We start from the raw sequence: 19,755 nt of genomic DNA on the forward strand, positions 1-19,755 counted from the left end.
GTACATTTCCTTTACATATCCATCCGTGAAACTGATACTTAGAAATGTAATAGTGGATTGTTGACTATTCGTCTATGCGATTGGTTTATTATAATTAATTTTAGATCAAAGGACTAAATTTGAGACACTATTTCATATTAAACTGGCCACAAAATGTAACAGTCTCTCTAGGTGTTTCATTGATCTTTTATGCAATCAAACACTATCGTTTCCATGTTCACGAATGTCATCATAACATAGATTTTGAAAACGTTGAAGTCGTCGGACATGAGGCACATTACACCCCTTGGCATGCTCCATTTGTTGCTTGTCCCGGTTCTCAGCTCTGTCTTTCATTGGAATCTGTTCTGCAACTCCTTCATTGTTATATGTGAATTTATGAAGTTTGAAGCCTTCCCTTTTAGCCATAGCTCGATGCTCCTTATAAAGCCTTATGGAGGAAATCCCTCTCATGCAGAGGCAAGCTTTTCTTTATTAGCTGAATAGATATGTCATTGTCGTCTTACCAGAAGAAACTCTGGGCATGGGTAGAGTCTTCTGTCATTTTGTCTTGTTAAAACGTGGCTTTGATATCGCCCTGGAGCCCATGAATCCTGAAATGTCCCTATCGAATCTGCACAGCACTCCGGGTAGATTATATATTAGTGAGGTTCGGTCTCTGAAAAAGAATGCATCTACAAGGACTTTCTTTCTTTGCAGATTGCAAACAGTTGAAAAATGTTGGAATTTTGTTGCTTCTTTTGGCTCGTTTAGATAAACAAGTCGTAATAGGGGATATACCATACACGTCTATCGCCTTTGGGTTTGGCTTAGGCTTTGGTAGATTGTGCTCGAAAAAAAAGCTTATTATGCTTTTAGCAGTGCTCATATTTTTTAGAAATTATGCCAAAATTATGCTACTTTCTGAAAATTATGCTCTCTGTCACCGAAGTTATGCTACTTGGATTTTAAGGAAAATAAAGATCGCCAGTAGCTTAACTCTATCAATTTTGACTTTAATGAACATTCAGACAGTCCACCTTCCAGTCTTACAGTCTTCAGCATGGCAAATACGCATGTGCGCACCTCGAAAAGCCAAATGATATCCAAATCAACCATTTCTGGGTTCTGAATCCGGGTCAGAAAGTTACCTGTATATACTTGTTTTAGACGCCATCCAGGCAAAGCCCTCAGTTTAGTATAAAGACAACTATGCATGTTGTTAATCTCTCTGTTATCGGTTATTGTACTGAAGCATTACACAAGCCTGTAAATAGTCCACGAGAGCATGCTCTTGTGAATCATTGAACGATGAGTTAAGAATAGAGAATACTCGTTCAGCGGCTGCAAAGTCTAGAGATTGAAGCTCTCGGTACGGCACTGGGAGTGCTGGAAGTGCTGGGAGTGGAATCAGTACATGCCATTAGGGACAGCGCGTCTCCCAACCCCAAAATGCTTTGGGAACGAAAGAATATCGAGATCGAAATGTATCATGGACTAAAATATAACAAGACAGCGGGAACCTGGTCTCTAACATGAGTACGCCTGGTTAATTTTATCATTTTTAGCGGGAAAGGTAAATCCTGGATAAAATTTCCACTTAAATTGCTCCAAGCATTGTTCAATATTTACGTATAGGATGATCCTTGCAAAGTTGAGCCGTCGACAGGGCAAACCCAGTGCTTACAATACTGAGATGAGGTGGTTTTCGAAAGCTTTTCGCCAGCCCAAAACTCGGCGAGAAATTTCCTCGGAGGCGATCGACAAATTCAAAGCCATGATCTGGGACAATCCTTCTGATCTGACGATATGCTACCAAGTTATGGTAAGTTTTTTTTTTAAAGAAAAATTAAGAAATGACTTCGTGTGGAGTGATGTCGTGATGTGCAGGCTCATTTTTCAAGGTATATCCTGAACCGGTACTGGAACCGGCTAAAATATGCAATAAAGTTTATGTAATTTTAAAGATAAACAAAACGAAAATGCGTGCACGGGCCCGAAAAAGTAAAATGATGTAAAATAGAAAATGGGATATGCTCATTTTGTACCTGAAAAAATGCGATTAGGGATTTAAAAGGTTACTTTTCACTTAAAAATTTTTGCGACATGGTGTCCAAGGGTGGAAAGGGGGTTGGGGGGGGGGGGGAGGGTTGGGGGATGCCATCTCCAATACAGTATCACAGTTTTGTTGAATTAGAAAGCAGTGACGCTTAGAACTTTATAAACTTATATACATCTTTATCTGCTAGCAGCCCACTGCAACTCTAGTTTTTGAGGTCTATTACCCCACTCCCTTAGAAAATATTTAATAAATCCAGATGAAAAGTATATCATATTGTTACTAATTGACAGGATTGACTGCAGATGAGCTTGCCCATCTTGCTGCATCAGGAACGCAAGGCTGGGTCTCTACTGATCACGTCACGTGGGTTTTAAAACAGCTTAACGACATGTAAAACGATACCATGCTACTATGCCCTAACATCGTTGTTAATATCCACAACAAGATGACGAGGAAAGCTAAGTTGTTTGACCTTGGACCATTAAAAAGGCTCGGTTTTGCTCTGAATGTGGGACAAAGAAATGGCAAAACTTTCATTGGCAGCCCTGAAAATGGTGGTAATCATTGGCAACCTCCCCCAGACATCATTGACGTCGTCAATGATTTTGCACGGCACATTCCACAAGTTAAAACGTACAAAAGAGTCATTTGGTGCTTGCCCACTCTCCCAGTGTGACTAATTGGCAGGGTCATGAATGTGACTGGCGATGCAGTAACTATTCCCTATACAGTTGCACTGATATATGTGGTGTTATTACTCTGGTGAACGCAGCTGTGGCAGCCTTGTACAGCCCTCTTTTCCGATGGTTAACAGGTCCAGTGATCAAAGAATCAATTTTCTTGCAACGCCGGACCCAATACTGGTTATATTTTGTGTCGCCCATGAGCAGAGACGAAGCTGTGTTCTTGTCAGTGTGAAACAAATTTTTAGTTTGTTTATTGTGGAAGTGCCACAACTTCCACTGATGACCACTCCATCTTTCCCTCACCCCCATTAGTGGTCATTATATGGTTTTACACATTGTGCTGGCATTATTTTGAGCATAACAGTGAGGCAAGAGAATCTAGAATTACGTGGGCACAACAGTGACAAAAACTGGTCGACATCTTTTGAGCACAATGTATAGTGAGATTTTTTGATCATCAAGCATTCGCATAATGACAACAAATTTGAGCATTATGTGTAAAACCCTTTTTCATGACCCATTTCCAGGACTACTCTGATATTTACAACACATGTTTGCAAACACAAAATCCTTTAACAAAAGAAAGACAACAATGTTGGAAAGGAATACTCCTTCTAACATGAACAAAATGCACTGCCCCATGAAAATGCAGGACATGTGGTTAGTGTAGTACAAAGATAGAAGAGTGCTTTTAGAAACCTTTTGACCTAGATTTTCATCTAGAAAATGGCCCTTGTGATATGATCAGTAGCAGGCTGTACATGTTTTCTTGACGATTTGAACAGCTAGAGATAACTGTGCAACCTGACACTAGCCTTCTAGCAGGCTACTGCCATATTGGCTTATGTTATCCACAGGTCTTTAGCTTCTTCATTGTGATGAACATCATCATAATTTACTTTATTTATTACTATTTACTTTATTACTGAAAAAGATCACCAGGGATAATGAAAACCTGCATCTACAAGTCCCTTGGCAAAATTGTTTGGTGATGCTCTGCTAAATAGAGAAGATGATATCATTATTTAGAGCATTTAGTGTAGGACAAATTTTTGCACTAGAAAATATATGAAATCATTACAAGTCAGACTAGTGAAATTTTAAAAGCTGCTTCTAACTGTTTCTGGACAACCCATATGGAACATGCCAGTTCTCTTTCAATTGAAATCATTCTGTTATTAGCAAAAAAAGGACAGAGCAGTCATTCAAGACTATTCCAGCAGCTGGTATTAATAATAATATTAGACCATGTTTTTTGATGCTCCGCAAAATAGAACAGGGATAAGCATGTGAAATCATTATTGGCATGAGGTGAAACTAGTCTTGTGTTTCACACATTTAACTTCAGTGAGCTATCACAATACTGGGCATCGTGCTTTGCATAAATATTTGATCATATCAGCTCATTTCCGTAGGATTTTTATCAACTTGAGCCCCCCACAGATATATGCATGTACATGTACATGTAAGTCGTGAATGGCACAGTGCGAACTATATTGATTTTGCAACAAGTTTACTATTAATTTAATATTTTTTTGCCATACATGGCTCGAGTAACATTCTCAGGAAAATTGGACTCTGAGAACATGTCTGACATGTACTGTCATTTCAGTATTGTAATATAGTTATTTCATATTGTTCTAGAGTTTATACTGTTTTTAAGCAACAAATCTGAAACATTACAGAAACAAAAAACAGATAAATATTATTATATATTACATTATATATTTTCAGGCTTTCAATGTTGGTATGTGTGTGGAATTATAATGGGATTACGGTATGAAATTCTGTATTACTGCATTTAATACACTACAAGCCGTTAAGATTTTTGTTAAGCAAATTAAAGAAACTACATATAATTTCTACATAGACAACACAAGTTAAGGTTCGTTTACTAGTAACAAATAGGTCAATGAATTGCAAGATAATAAATACCATGGTGCACAACTGATCTGATGAGCAAAAATTTCTGTGACTGAGACATTCGAGGGATAATTCGTGTTTCCTTTCAGAAATATTGCGAGAAAATGTGGACTGCTAGCTGGTGGTCGCTATCTGCATTTTGAAGCTGAAATTAACCAGGCGTTCCAAGTGTTAGAGACCAGGCTCCCACTGTCTGATTATATTTTGGCCCACAATACATTTCGATCTCGATATTCTTTCGTTCCCGATGCATTTTGGGGTTGGGAGACGCGCTGTCCCTAATGGCATGTGGAATCAGTGGATGTACTCGAGGACGACGCCATCTTTGATCTAAGGCCTGAGGGGCCGAGCCGCCGAGCCATAAGCGTGGTGGCCTGAGGAGAGTCTCAGCCTCTCAGATATGTACGGGGTGACCTAGCTAGAGTCTTCCAGACCTCGATATTTTCCAATAACAATACAGAAGTAAAGTACAAACTGAATTATTCTAGAACTATGATGGGTTTTTTTTTGTTTTCAAGGCATAAAAGCTCGGATTATGCTAGCAGTGCTAAACTGAAATAAAAGCTTTAAATTATGCTCGTTTTTCTAAATTATGCTAAAAATTATGCTAGCACAATCTACCAAAGCCTAGTTTGGCTTCAAACTCCCAACTTGCTGTTGAACCCGAAAATATCTCTTAGTCCTGTACTTCTTCTTGAGACGCACCAGAGGCGATGTAGGCTAGTTGATAGCCTCCCACGCATGACCATTCGCTATCCCATTTATCTGATATGAAATCTATCAAATTTGATGGAATTTTCAATGTATATATTTCTGGATTTATTGCAAACACTACAAGTCTTAATTGAGGACCCTCGAGGGTCTTAAGTGTCCTAGAATAATTTCTTTTAGGGGTTAAAGCACTTACCCCGACCAACTTGAACTTTTTATAGCTGTTTATTTGAACTAGATTTCGACGAAATTTATGTCACAACTTAAATATATTGTCAATAATATTCTCAGCACTTAGCACTCAGTTAGCCTTCTACGCAGTCATTCTTTTGACTCAGCACGTAACGAGCGAAAAGGATCGGAAGAATGTCTGCGTAAGAGGCTGCTTATAGTACTATTCTCTTTCACTCTCTGGGAACACCTAATGTTTTTTTTTTTGTTTTTTTTTCTTATTTCCAAGTCAAGAGAGATATCGCGTCTAAGCAATGATTATTTTACTGAGAACAATCCGTTGCTAGAAGACGTGGAACAACCAATACGAGGCAGTCAACGGTGATATATTTATTGATCCCCATTCCCTTCTCATGGGCTAATATCTTGATCTTCGTCTTAAATAAATGACTGTCGTCTTAGGCTAAAGAACAGGATTTCCCAAATAAACAAACTTGACGAATACAAAGGGAAGATCACGCTCACCGAGCCAAATAACGTGAAACAAGAAGAATACGCGAGGGTGGATGAATTGCCTAACGTCCCGAACGACCAACGCAATATGATTTGATTATAGCAGGTAGACATTGTTCACAGGTCTTCACAGAGTGTGCATGACAAAGATGTGACCCGCTAGAGGAGATTTTAGAAGAAATTTCGGGGGTAGGATACTATTTCTACTATTTCAAACGGAACTGATGTGCAACTGTCGAATATTTTGCCTCGACAGAACAGCTGAATGTTCCGCAATACACATAAATTAAAGTTCAAACAATAGTCTATTTTACCGGAATTTTTTCTTTCTATTGTTCATGCGTATTAGCAGTATTAGCATGCAAATATATTCATTCTCTATTTTCCAATTGTCCAAAATTCACTCCCCACATTTTGCATAAACTTTTGTTTTGAAATGCTCATAGGAATATGCAGACCTCCCAAGAACATTTCACAATAGTTTACCGGCAAACTTTGGGGGACAAACAGAGGGAATTATGGGCAATCGGAAATGAGAATATTGTACCGCAAGGTCAACTGTGTTTGTTTACGTGGTGCTGAAACAGTCACCAAAGCAGCCTTACGTGTTTATTTATTTATTTATTTATTTATTTATTTATTTATTTTGGATTTTTTGGCTATCAGCTGCGCTATTCTCTCATATTCTGTAGAAAAAAGCTAGCAAATAGCTTAGTTACATTAACATGAGTTTCTCGCCTCGCCTTACGCTAGTGCCACGATGTAATCACATGGTTTCGTTTTACTTAAGCATGTGAAATTATAAATGATAATTTTTCCGTTCTCGATGGGGGACAACAATTTTTTAATTGTCGCCGAAGAACATTATTTTGACCTTTGACCAATCAATCCAGCAACCGGTCTAACAATAAGTCAAATACACTCCAGCTATCACTGGAAAAGTTGAAAATTTACAGAGTATGTAAATAACATGTAATTAACATGTAAATAATCAAAAAGACTGTAAAGAATAATTTACATGATTTTTCCCCTTTTACATGTTTTGGAGGTTTCATGTAAATAACATGTAAATATTTTAAGTGAAACATGTAAATGATGAAGAAAATACTGTAAATGTTTCAAAGCAAAGGGCGAAGATCATGTAAATAACATGTAAACTGTTCCTGCAAATACTGTAAATAGCCTGTAAATTTCTTGTGATTCAACCTGGAAACCCGTAAATAACATGTAAATTTAATACAGGGAGGGTGCCATAATACTGTAAAAAACATGTAAATAAAAAAGGGGAGGCTGTAAACAACGTGTAAATAAAAAAAGGGAGGCTGTAAATAACATGGAAAATGACAACAGGAGCCTGTAAATAACATGTAAATCGAAGAAGGGAACCTGTAAATAACATGTAAATCGAAAAAGGGAGCCTGTAAATAACGTGTAAATCGAAAAAGGGAGTCTGTAAATAACATGGAAATTAAAAAAGGAGCCCATAAAGAACATGTAAAGCGAAAAAGGGAGCCTGCAAATAACATGTAAATCAAAAAAGGGAGCCCATGAATAACATGTAAATCGAAAAAGGGAGCCTGTAAATAACGTGTAAATCGAAAAAGGGAGTCTGTAAATAACATGGAAATTAAAAAAGGAGCCCATAAAGAACATGTAAATCGAAAAAGGGAGCCTGCAAATAACATGTAAATCAAAAAAGGGAGCCCATGAATAACATGTAAATCGAAAAAGGGAGCCTGTAAATAACATGTAAATCGAAGGGAGCCTGTAAATAACATTTAAATCGAAAAAGGGAGCCTGTAAATAACATGTAAATGGAAAAAGGGAGCCTGTAAATAACATGGAAATCGAAAAAGGGAGCCTGTAAATAACATGTAAATCGAAAAAGGGAGCCTGTAAATAGCATGTAAATCGAAAAAGGGAGCCTGTAAATAACATGGAAATCGAAAAATGGAGCCTGTAAATAACACGTAAATTGAAAAGGGGAGCCTGTAAATAACCTGTAAATTGAAAAAGGGAGCCTGCAAACAAGCTGTAAATTGAAAAAGGGAGCCTGTAAATAACCTGGAAATGGAAAAAGGGAGCCTGTAAATAACATGGAAATCGAAAAAGGGAGGCAGAAACCCTGTACGATAAATGACTTGTAAATAATAACTTGAAGAAAAATGCATGGAATGTACTGTTTTATTGTAATCAAATCTGTTGACCTTAATTATCATAATAGAAAATATGCGAATTTATACAGAATCAGAAATTTATTGCAATCAGAACAAACTCAGTAAAATTCAAATAGTTTTTATATGCCATGAATAAGGTTTACAATGTATACATTGCAACAGATAAAACATGTTGTCTTTTCTATTTATCCATAACAAGACGACTTAAATGTAATTTTGTGCATGGCCGAAATATTTTAAAATACCATGACTGAGCTCCTTTAACCGAATTCAAGCACTTTTCAAGAAGACTACTAAAATTCAAGACCTTTTCAAGATTGTGCAAAACCATGTCATATTCAGCTCTATTTAATTCATAAATAATAAAATGATTAAGAACTATACTGTTGTCAGCTACAACTAGTAAAAATTTTGCAATTTAGGTGTATTACTAAATTAAAATTGTTTGTGAATGGATACCTGTCTTAAATATATACTAAATCCACAAAGTCAAATGTAACATAATGATAATACCTTTGTCATAAAATGAATGAATAAACTGTTTTTTCTTACTAAGTAATTAATGTAGGATTAAATTAGCCTTAATAATGGAAAATGGGGGAGGCATCATGGCCTCATAGTTACATGTAGTGCGCTCAACTCCTGATTGAGCGATCCAGGTTCAAGCTCTAGGCGGGTACATTCTGTTGTATTGTTGGGCAACACACTTTACTCTCAGTGCCTCTCCACCCAGGTGTATAAGTGGGTAGCAGCGAATTTAATGGTGGGGTAACCCTGCAATGGACTGGCATCTCATCCAGGGGGAGTAGAAATAGTCCTAGTTGCTTCCTGCTACAGAAAGCGGGATAAGCTCCAGCCTGTTGGGCCACGTGGCTCGTATGCAGACTTTACCTTAACCTTATTATGAAAATTACTGCAATGTAAGTGTGAAGTATTGATCAACTTTTTTCATAGAGTGAATTGTTCTTTTGAAATAACAGAAAATAGAGAGAAACAACATTTACCACAAGATGGAGATTGACATTTTAAATTCATCATAAAAACATGCCAAAGGAATACTACATTGCAAAACATAAAACAAGGCTTCTGACATCTTTTAGGCTATGTTTACAAAGTCACAGTTTCCTTCTTTTTCCAAAACTGTACGGAATCCAAACAGTACAAACATTTTGGACCCCTGACAAAACATTCACTGTAAACAATATTCAAAATTGTACTTTTTCTTTTTGTGATAAAAAAACTGTACTGTAAAAAAAAAATTCATAGGGGCCTGTTGAAATTGAAAGGCCTATCTAGTACCATAGTTCCCACAACACATCATAAGTTAATAAATTATTGTTCTGGTACTACATGTATGTAAACATAGCCTTTTCTTTTTATGATGAAATCTTATAGCTGCTGTATTGAACAATAAGTATCAACCTAGCAATCTAAGATATTTAAATTTGATGCTAATTCACTAACACAGGTACAGTGTAGGTGATACTTCAAAGCATTAAAAAATGTTTAAAGTGGTTGAATTTAAGCCAGAAAGCTGCCAGAGCATATCAGAGCGTTGAAGGTCACCATGTTAGACTGTAATGCACCAGGGGCCCATTTCTCAAAGGTCCCAAAAAGTTTTCGCACCAAGAAAGCCATACCAAAATCTGAAATCTTATGCTTACAGAGCTGTTTTAATCGCTTATTCTCAATATGAACAGAGGTTTCCTTCACACAAGAAGTTTCAGGCATATACAGCTCTTAGTTTTTAGACACAGCTCAATTAAAGATGGCTTTGTGGGCCCAAAAAGTTTCCAGGACCTTCAAGAAATGGGCCTTGGACCCCTTATAGAGTCATAAGTACTGTAGACCTCTCAGTGGCTGATTTTTTCCTGATCAAGCATCAATGCCAAGGAGTATGCATGTATTGACCACTCTCAATTTTACTTCATCCTACAAGTAACATAAAACATTTCGTTAAATAAGATAAGTTATGTCTGAGTATGAATCAGCAAATTCTGTGTATGATATCAATCAGTGAATTTTACATTGGAGTTATTATTTTGTTTCTTATCATTCCAATTTATACTGTGACCTTTGAAATCGGACTGTAGCCGGTCATGTTGACTGGCCAAAGTAATTTTAGCTCGGTCACGTCTCGTTTCTGACCAGTCAGGATATTTATGCACAAATCAAGTACATGTAATGTGAGCCAAATTAAACCCACAAATATAGTTTGTTTGTCCAGTCACTGCTAGACCATTTAAAAATTGGCTTAATATTTTTCCGAACGGATTTAACCCCAGTCACTCGAATGGCACTCCTGTCGATCTTGAACGCATGACAAACAGCAAGCGAATGGTCTTTAGCCGTTCGAACAGATACATGTACGCATTGGTGTATGTTTTCATTAGAGGTCATAATAAAAAATAGATTTAAAACTCTCAGATTTACAGTTGGGGATTTGATTGTTTATTCAAGATTGAACAACGTGACCGTCTCAACATGACATGACTGGTCAACATGACCGGCGAGTGAAGTTTTTGGCCAGTCAAGTCACCATTCTGGCCAGACATTGCCCATTGACCGGCCATTATTTTGAGCCCTGAATATTCATCAATCAAACAGATCTTACATCTACATCTGTAGCTACTGTGTGACAAAAACTTTGCATCTCTGATTGGAAGGCACTGAATGTCAGAGGATGTAGAAGAACTAAACTCAAAATGTGTGGCAGTAAATATTCAATGTTCACTATCTTCTACATTGTAATATTCATGCACAATAAATCAAACTCCTATCAAACAATGTTTAAATAATAAGTCAAGTTATTTGCAGGCACAATTTGATTGTTTCTTACACGCACTTATGCTCTATTGGTGGACAAAGGTACAGCTGATGTCATAAATGTTTGTTTTTGTTTCTTTGTTATGGATTACGAAGCAGATAGATTCTACGTTGTCGCGCATCTGTTCAGTAATAGATCACAGAAGACATCAAAATGTGGTAAGAACATCAGTGACACATGCCCGAAAAATTCACAGATTGTGTGACACACTCTGGTAATGGCTTATGTGAATATTTTTTGTTTTTACCACATTTTGGTGTTATCTGTGATCTACTCAGGGCAGGAAAAAACCAGGTCTGATTTCCTCAGCCAAGTAAATTTTGCTCTTGGGCAAGTGAAAATAGAAGTTGAGTGGCCCGGTGGGCAAGTGAAATTACCATGTAGCCTCAGTAGTCTTGTGAGTCTGACTAAAAATGCCAGCTTGATAAATGATAATTTCCAGTCATTCCATTTCAAAACTTAAGACATAAAGATAAGTTAATTATTAGGTTGAAAGCAAGAATTAGTTAGGAATCCGAGTGTACTTCATTCGCATTTGTCCTCTGATTTCCTTACTGGCCACCACACTGGCAACCAATATTTAAATGGGGGGAGGTGAAAACTGAAATTGACTGGCCCACTGGGCAAGTGACTTACAATTTTTTTTCCTGCCCTGCTACAGATGAATGAACAGATGCATGACACATGAAACCTGCATGTATTTGGTAAGAGCCCAATTTCGTACAAGTAAAATGTACAGCTGTAATAGGTCTCTAAAATGCTGTCTGGTCATCCTAGGGTAAGGCAATCGATTGAAACTGATCCATAAATTGATATAAATCAATAAATTGAAATTAATGTAAGTGTTATCAGTGCTATCAATCAATTGAAAGAAATTTATACTCACATGCTAGAGAAGTTTCAAGTTATCAATTTGATTTTACCAAATTTATCAGTCATTAGAGAATCAATTGAAAGTTGGCCTCTCTTTTTTAGTTCACATAAACTGTAGAAAAATTGTGTCCCTCAACACAATGTTTGATTGTAACTTTTTTATGTAGATTTCAAAGGCACTACCAAAGACCCCCAAAACATAGTCCCTGATACATGTATGCCAGCAAAATATTCTGTTTACAAGAATTCTGAACGTTGTCGCTCATTGTGTTCAATAGACTGCTTTCATATTTTAGATCATGCCACTACCAGCTTTCAGCTTAAGATAAAGGAGGCTATCCATATTCAAAAAGAACTACCTTGCCTCAATCAGCAATTACACCATGTAAATCTAAAATTATCCTTTTAATTTACACCTTTTCACGTTCTGTGGTTACTATTTGTCTTAATTAGCATTTTTGCCTACTTATTATTCAACTTGCTTTGTAATCATTCATTCAACTGAAGATGACAGAAGTTCTGTCGAAACGTGTCTTTTAAACTAAAAAAAGTGGTCGTTTTCCTTAAAATCTTTACATGTCTGCTGCTATCTAGACCTTTTGGATACAATGTTATGTTTTTATGCAATTGTATTCATGATTTCATATTTCACTTTATATCTTTTGTTCATTTCTTTCTTATTAAATGTTGCTTAAAAGATAAGCTAGTATCAGCAAAATTGATAATGCTTATTGAAAATTTGATCACAATCGATTACTCATGACGAATCCTTTTATTGATTTCCGATATCATTGACTAATTCCTGTTGATTGTTATGAAATAATCGATTGACTATACTGTGTCGTCCAAGACAAGTAGATTTTCCTGCCTGGGCAAGTTACTCTTCCTTTTTTTTCAAGTCCTGTGTAGTTTTCATGACAGTTTGAGGTACATGTATACCTCTTTATAAAGTACCGTAGTGTTTTTTTTTGTGAAAGAAAATTTCACAACATTTAACTTACTATCAGCACCAGTGGGTGCAATGTCCATGTACAGTTGTGTAGCATATTGTAACTTGCACGTAGGTACAACTGTAGACACTTGAGTAACTTCAGAATACTTACACTAGCATAAGAGAAATTTCTCTGCTGAAGATGGCACATTACATTTTAGCTTACTAGCATTCACATCAGAGGGCAACATAACCTTACAAGATAATGCATCAGAAGGAATCATAAGGTGCATATAAGCCAATAACAAATGTCGCATGCTCTTACTCGGTTATCGAGAACAGGTAATAACAGATAATAAAGCCCTTTATGCACAGCAGGTAAATCAACAAAGTCGATTCCACAAGCAATGTAACTTCTCCTTGATAATGACACATTCACAACCAAAAGCAAAACGAAATGTATACGTATCTTGATGTTACTTTACTCTACTCGTTCAATTTATGCAAAACATGCTTACCTGTTGTTGTTGTTGCCTGTAATCGCAATCTTCAGCTTCTGGGTAACGGAAAACTTTGCCTTGAAACCGTGCACGATGACGAAGCGAAGGTAGAGTGGATTTTGGCCCGCTAAAACAGAGCTCGAGTTCGATGCAAGTTCCAACGAACTACCAAACATGGCGGGAGAACCGAGAGGACCTGGTACCTAACATGAAGACCGCTGATTCCTGTTTGTTGGAGATCGGGCACTCACAAGGCTGGTATGCTCTTACAAAGGGACTGGGATAACAGTGACGGCAATGAAAGCACAGAACGGTAGAAATCACCAAAAAAAAAAACAAACAAACAAAATAAAAAAACAAAAAGTCATTTTGGGTACCGAAATAAAGTCAGCTATCATTTTCGGAAAGGCGATAAGTCCTAACGTTTTCGGGAAATGGACAAAAAAGCCCTAATAAGTACGAGATACACAAGCTCCTCTAGAATAACCGAACAGATAATTTTTTTTTTTTGCGCAAACTAAAATTAACCTACAGAGCTTTGAAAGTACATCAGATAGCCTTAAACAGCGTTTCAAAGCATTCGAGAGAAAACGGTCGTTGGGCCGGCCGTGTCCCTTATGGTTCCCTGCCTAACCTAACTCGCGTCAGTTCAAACTCGGTCACCGGGGCTCTTTCCATCTTGAACTCACACAACACGTGACGCTTTCATGGTCCTTCATGAATAAATACGTACGTGTCCGAGAATTAATTTTTCTCTTTTCTAGAGACGTAAGCTTGGGACCCTGCATGTGCAGTAACAATTCTAGTTTTATTTTGTCGTTGTGGATGCGCGGAAAGTTCACAAGAAGACAGCTTAGTGCGATGTCGATCAATGCAGCGATTTAGTTTGGTGCATACCTTCTAACCCAACTTCAATTTAAAGCACACTATAGCACACACTTGGATTTTAGAGAAGTTCAAATGCTTCAACGTAAAAGGCACCTTAATGGAGGCTTCACGGTAGGTTTACGGAGCTTTAGGCGGTGTTACATTTTAACTTTACGCGCCTTTAAAAGGTCCCATTTATATGTTCTCGGTTACCCGAGACAACCCTTCCCCTCTCTCCCCCCCCCCCCCCCCCCAACGTTAAACCTGGCCGGGGTAACTTTTCATCTATTTCTTTGCAAAATCCAACCAACCGTTTACAAGAGGATAGCGAACCTGTCGGTAACTTGGAATTTACATCATTTCAACAGTCTCCGTTGGTTGAACCGTTACATCAGAGTTATATTAAATAAGCCCACTTTTCCGTTACATGGTTTTTGCAGGGTTTAGGCAGGCCTTCTCTTAAATTTAGATCTTTTTTTTCTAAGAGTCTCCATTTTACATTAACGTGGTCTTAACAGTTTTTCGAAAAGCCCCCATTATCTCATTTAAATTGTTTTCACAGCCTTTGCAAGGTCCCCCTTTTTAATTTACATGTTTTTAACAGGCTATTTACAGCCCCCCACTGCATCCGTGCAACTTCTAGGTTTTCCATTTACATGGTTTTTACATGTTTCTTACAGGCTCCCTTTCTTTAATTTACATTGTTTTTACATGTTTCTTACAGGCCCCCTTTTTTTCATTTACATGGTTTTTACATGTTTCTTACAGGCCCCCTTTTTTCATTGACATGGTTTTTACATGTTTCTTACAGGCCCCCTTTTTTTACTTACATGGTTTTTAAATGTTTCTTACAGGCCCCCTTTTTTCATTTACATGGTTTTTACATGTTTCTTACAGGCCCCCTTTTTTCATTTACATGGTTTTTACAGGGTTGCAAAGATAACAATTCCAGACTTTTTACAGCATTCGCTTGAATTATTTACACGTTTCTTACATGGTTTAGCAAAGCAATTTACATGTTTTTTACAAAGGCAGATACTGTAAAAGTGCGTAAAATATTTTACAGGTTTTTACATGTTCTTCAAATGATCATTGTCGAGAAAGACAATGTAAATCACTATTTACAGAACATTTACATGCACTACTAAAAGCTGTAAATTTCCTGTAAATTTATTTTACAAAACCCTAACATGTAAATTGTAATTTACAAAGAATGTAAATCAATATTTACATGCTGTAAATTAAACTTGACATGTCCATGTAAATTTTCAACTTTTCCAGTGTATGTTACATAATATCGTACCCGCGAAACTGGTATATACTGTTATACGATTTTTCACCTCGATCTTTGAATTAAAAATCTGATGGGTGCACTCGGTTTGGGCAACTATGTTATTTCACAAAGGATTACACCTAAAACAATTATGTGCAAATGTGTAATTTTCTTTTGTGTTATCGGAGAGCTTCAAAGTCCAAATGCACAGGCATGAAACATACGGTTTAGTTATTCATAAAGTCAGTTGACGTGAGACTTCTCCACGCTATCTTGTTGAGCCTCTTTACTTATACATTCAAATCCGCCAGTAGCGTTTAAATTTCAATTTTGTTTTAGTTGGAAACTGTCTTTAAAACTACAGGTCACCGTTTGGAGACCTTGCGCGCGACCAAAATTAATCTCATATGGAAATAGCGTCCAGAAACGTCAGTCACCATTGTTACATTAAAATGTACAAGTAGCGAACTTTTGTCTGGGGAAACAAGAAGCTCTTAACTTGCTGTACATTTAAACAACGAAAAATATGTTTCCAAACAGATAGACTGCCTATAAACATACCTTGATTAAGATAGGTTGCCTGGACGCCCTCTCGAAAGGGTAAAACTAATAATAAACCACCAATGGGAAAAGGTAGTCTACTGTTTTTTGGAATTCATTTACGGTGTCAAAGTCTGTATGCAAATTTGATTATATAACTAAGGGGTATTTTGACGCGTCGAGAGAACACCGGTATATCACGTGGATCATCAATTCCATTTTTATAAAGAGTTCACCGCACTACATGTAGCCTAATTAAATGCGAGGTCTTCAGTTCGACATCGCTACGGTTTACAGAATGTTAACTGAGACGCCCTCACTGCTTTCTTCAGTTGTTAACTAATCAGCCAATCATTAGCAACGACAAGTCTAGCAGAAGTCAAAATGACCGAGATCACTGCAGCAGAGTTAACAGCACTTGACGAAAGCGTGAAAATTTTGAGCGCAAACCTTGATCAGCTGTTTTTATTGGTAATGGGATGCTGTATTTTCTGTGAGTAGGCGTTTTTCATTGAAGTTATATTTTTACTTCGTTGATGTCTAGTCACTCCAGTGAAACGACAGCAAAGTTATTTCTAACATCAGATAGTGTGACTAACAAAACCAGACATATGAGAGACATCCTTTCCTCAGTTAACCAGAATGTAGTCCTAGTTAAATGTATACTACAATTTTTACTAATATATCAATACATCTTAACCCATGCATGAAATTTCTGTAAGGCGGTGATGCAATCAAAATCGGAGATGCCGTCCAAAGACGTCCAAATTTCCTTTACTAATCAGCTTTGACTGCGTATACGTAAGCTACATTGTTTTATATATCGACAGAAAGAAAAATATATAGCAAATTTTTCCTTCCTCCTCAAGTCCACAGCTCTCATGTACATCCTAGCCAATTCGGTAGTATACATCTTCACAATATCAGTAGAGAAAAAAACTGAAACTGACTATATAAGTCTTAGTCAGGGGGAAATTTTTTTCTCGTACGTTAAGGATTTATAACAATATAAAATATTTCTTTTTAAGGTTGCTTAAATTTATGATAAAATATACGTCAATAGCGTCTTAAATAGGACCAAAAATTCTATTAAACGGCGAGACAACTCAGCAAAAAACATCCGCGATTTAGTATTGTTTTCTTGGTGTAGCTAAGAACGGGAGAACCAGACAAGCTGTTTGTGCGAACAGGCATTTTACAGTTGAAAGATCCCAGAGAATGTTATTGGTAGGGATATACACTGGAGTGCATCCTGACAAGACTTATGTTCTTAACTCAGTAAGGAAACTAAAGGACGGAAGAAATTAAAATACAGACACTAAGAACAAACGAGGGACCGGAATAGTGATGTCGGTCCCTTATCAACAATCACAATGCTGACGAAATACCCTCGGCAAACTTGATTTTCAACACCTGAAAATTTTCTGCTTCGTGCGTTGATTAAATTAAAGTTTGTTTCATAGCAACCCAAGGCAGGTCGTGCTGGTGGTTGGTGTGTGCCTGTGTACCGCACACAAGAAACTCATATCATCAAAGACCAAACATCCGACCCTTGAGCTCACTAACAGAAAAAAAACAGCTAAATAACGAAAATAACAATATTTATTACCATTTTTACCGATACACGAGGACAGAACCATAGATCGATTTCCAATACGTTAGCTCATATAGCCTACGCCTTGGTCAGTTGACTTTCGCTACACTGATTACGTAAGAGAGCGTCTACGATTTACAGCCCAAAACTCTATATACGCATGACGACTTACTGGATTTACAGGATACTTCGGTTGGTTCGCTTCTTCACCTCCCATAAAAAAATTTGTCAGTCAATATCTGTTTCTTTCTACATCATTGCTATCAAGAATTTCTACATTGGTTTCGTTGTAGAGACTTGACTTCGAGAACCGAGTTGGCCCTATACCTGGCGCTGTTTTGAGGGTTCACCAATAATGCCTTTGTTAATACGGCGCATTGCAACGTTCATTACTTCTGAATTTCTTTCATTTCTCTTAGCTACTGTTCATTACATTCCTTATCATTCCATCAAAGTTTACCGTTGCTAAATGGTTGTTCTGACTTGTTCTTTTCTTTCAACTTTCTTTCCCATGTTTTTGAGCCGTGAGTAAACCCTTAGTCAGCTCTCCATCAAAAGTGCGAGCTCGATATTTACAGTGTCTTTCCTGATTGTCATGGTGGTATTTTTTCTTAACATTATCAGACATTTAATAAGTCTTAAATGTAAAGCTTGCTCGTGCGCTCGTTCCGTACTCTCGCAGAAAGAGTTCCCACCTATATTCTATTAGAAAGCCGGCCCCTGGGCGTAATATATAAGATACAGATATTTTTCGAGGTCGCCCATGAAGCAGCCTCTGTTTAATTCTGTATAAAATAGCCAGTCCTGTCTTATTGAGTACCAAAAACACCGTCATGTCCTTAGTACTATTTCGCCAGGGGAACATGATGACTTCTTGACGCTTCTTCTGCTATTATATAATAGAGATAAAAGGAAACAAGCACTGTTAAAGCAATCAGTTCGAGCTTGATTGTGAAAACGAACCACTGATGTTTCGCATAAGTTAAGAATAGCAAGTTTCTCAAGTAGAATGGTTGAATTAACTTTTTTTGACAAGAAATGAGGTGTTACTCCGACAACAAACGTAAAAATGAAACATTCACTTCAAGATAAAATTCCGCCCTTTGACGGCATTAAGTCATGAAAGCAAAAATTCATCACAAATTTGGCAACTCAGACCAAAGTTGCGTTTCAATACGTCCCTGACACAAAAGAAAGTGAAAAGGCTCTGCAGACATAAAGTATTCCTGCTGCCTTGCTTTCGAAAGCCACTAAAAATTTTCTTGGTTTTTCTTTTTTGGATGTTTAAATTCCTATTTTTTACTAATTGGCTAATATATTCGTGTGTTTCAGTGTTCGCATTACTTTTCAGCTCGCCGCTTTGTACTGTTTTTCTTCCCTATCACCAGCATAAACTTCGCTAAGATTTTGGTGGCACACGACCCGGGAGACGTTTTTCTCCACAAAATAGTGGTGTCCTCTTTTAAAAATATATACGCTTATTGCCCGGTTTTTACTATTCAAATGCCGCGGGCTAGCACAATGATCTCAGTAGGTGCCCGAACGCTAAACATCGCTGATTCGATTATTCATGTTACCTTGACCTTTTCTCAAGTTTTGGTGCTCAAGCGCCGACCTACTAAGGTCTACCAAGAGAACATCGATCAAGTGTGAAGTCGCCCATTAATGGAAAATGCAATATCGTACTGTTTATGTTCTTATGTAAATGTTGTGGTTTAAAATGAAATTGCGACAAACTAATTTGATACTTGAATTTTGACTGATTAATTTGCGTTTTTATTTGTCTTAAATTGTGTTAACAAATTTGGAACAAAGGTACAAATGGTCCATCTGAGGGGTTGCATTGTGATCACGTCTCTCGCACGAGTTTGATCAAAATTCACGCATGGCACGCTTTTAGTTGCCATATCGTTTGGTTGCTTTTCACGAGTCACACATTAATTTTTGCCCTCATCGATCTCACACATCAACCCTTGCCACCCTTCCGCCAGTGTGAAAACGTCAGTAAAAAAAATCACACTGTTTATACAATTGAATGATCCGTCGTCAATCATTTGATTTTTCATCATCATCACCAGAAATGTCGAATCGGCACGATCTTAAACCGTTATAGCAAACTTCAATCTGT

At 37.2% G+C, this 19,755-nt stretch overlaps 1 protein-coding gene and 2 long non-coding RNA genes across 3 annotated transcripts in view; 2 read left to right on the top strand and 1 right to left on the bottom strand.

Moving 5' to 3' along the window:
• Positions 1-13,716, top strand: part of LOC145491557 (uncharacterized) — a 214,403-nt gene extending 200,687 nt beyond the window's left edge. The window contains exon 2 of the long non-coding RNA XR_014049860.1: positions 13,490-13,716. This is a non-coding gene — a long non-coding RNA (uncharacterized LOC145491557). The remainder of the gene's footprint in view (positions 1-13,489) is intronic.
• Positions 7,908-13,529, bottom strand: LOC145491550 (uncharacterized). The gene is made up of 2 exons (XR_014049856.1): positions 13,372-13,529; positions 7,908-10,154 (listed from the first exon to the last, which is right to left on the bottom strand). It is a non-coding gene; the product is annotated as an uncharacterized LOC145491550 (long non-coding RNA).
• A 1,886-nt stretch (positions 13,717-15,602) lies between the features above and the next one.
• The window catches only part of LOC145491515 (putative ammonium transporter 1), a 24,062-nt gene continuing 19,909 nt past the window's right edge, over positions 15,603-19,755 (top strand). The window contains exon 1 of the mRNA XM_081470760.1: positions 15,603-16,526. Within this exon, the coding sequence (XP_081326886.1) occupies positions 16,418-16,526 (109 nt within the window). The 5' untranslated portion in view covers positions 15,603-16,417. The remainder of the gene's footprint in view (positions 16,527-19,755) is intronic.

Source organism: Orbicella franksi, chromosome 6 (assembly GCF_964199315.1).
Source record: "Orbicella franksi chromosome 6, jaOrbFran1.1, whole genome shotgun sequence".
In the NCBI taxonomy this organism is placed as follows: Eukaryota; Metazoa; Cnidaria; class Anthozoa; order Scleractinia; family Merulinidae; genus Orbicella; species Orbicella franksi.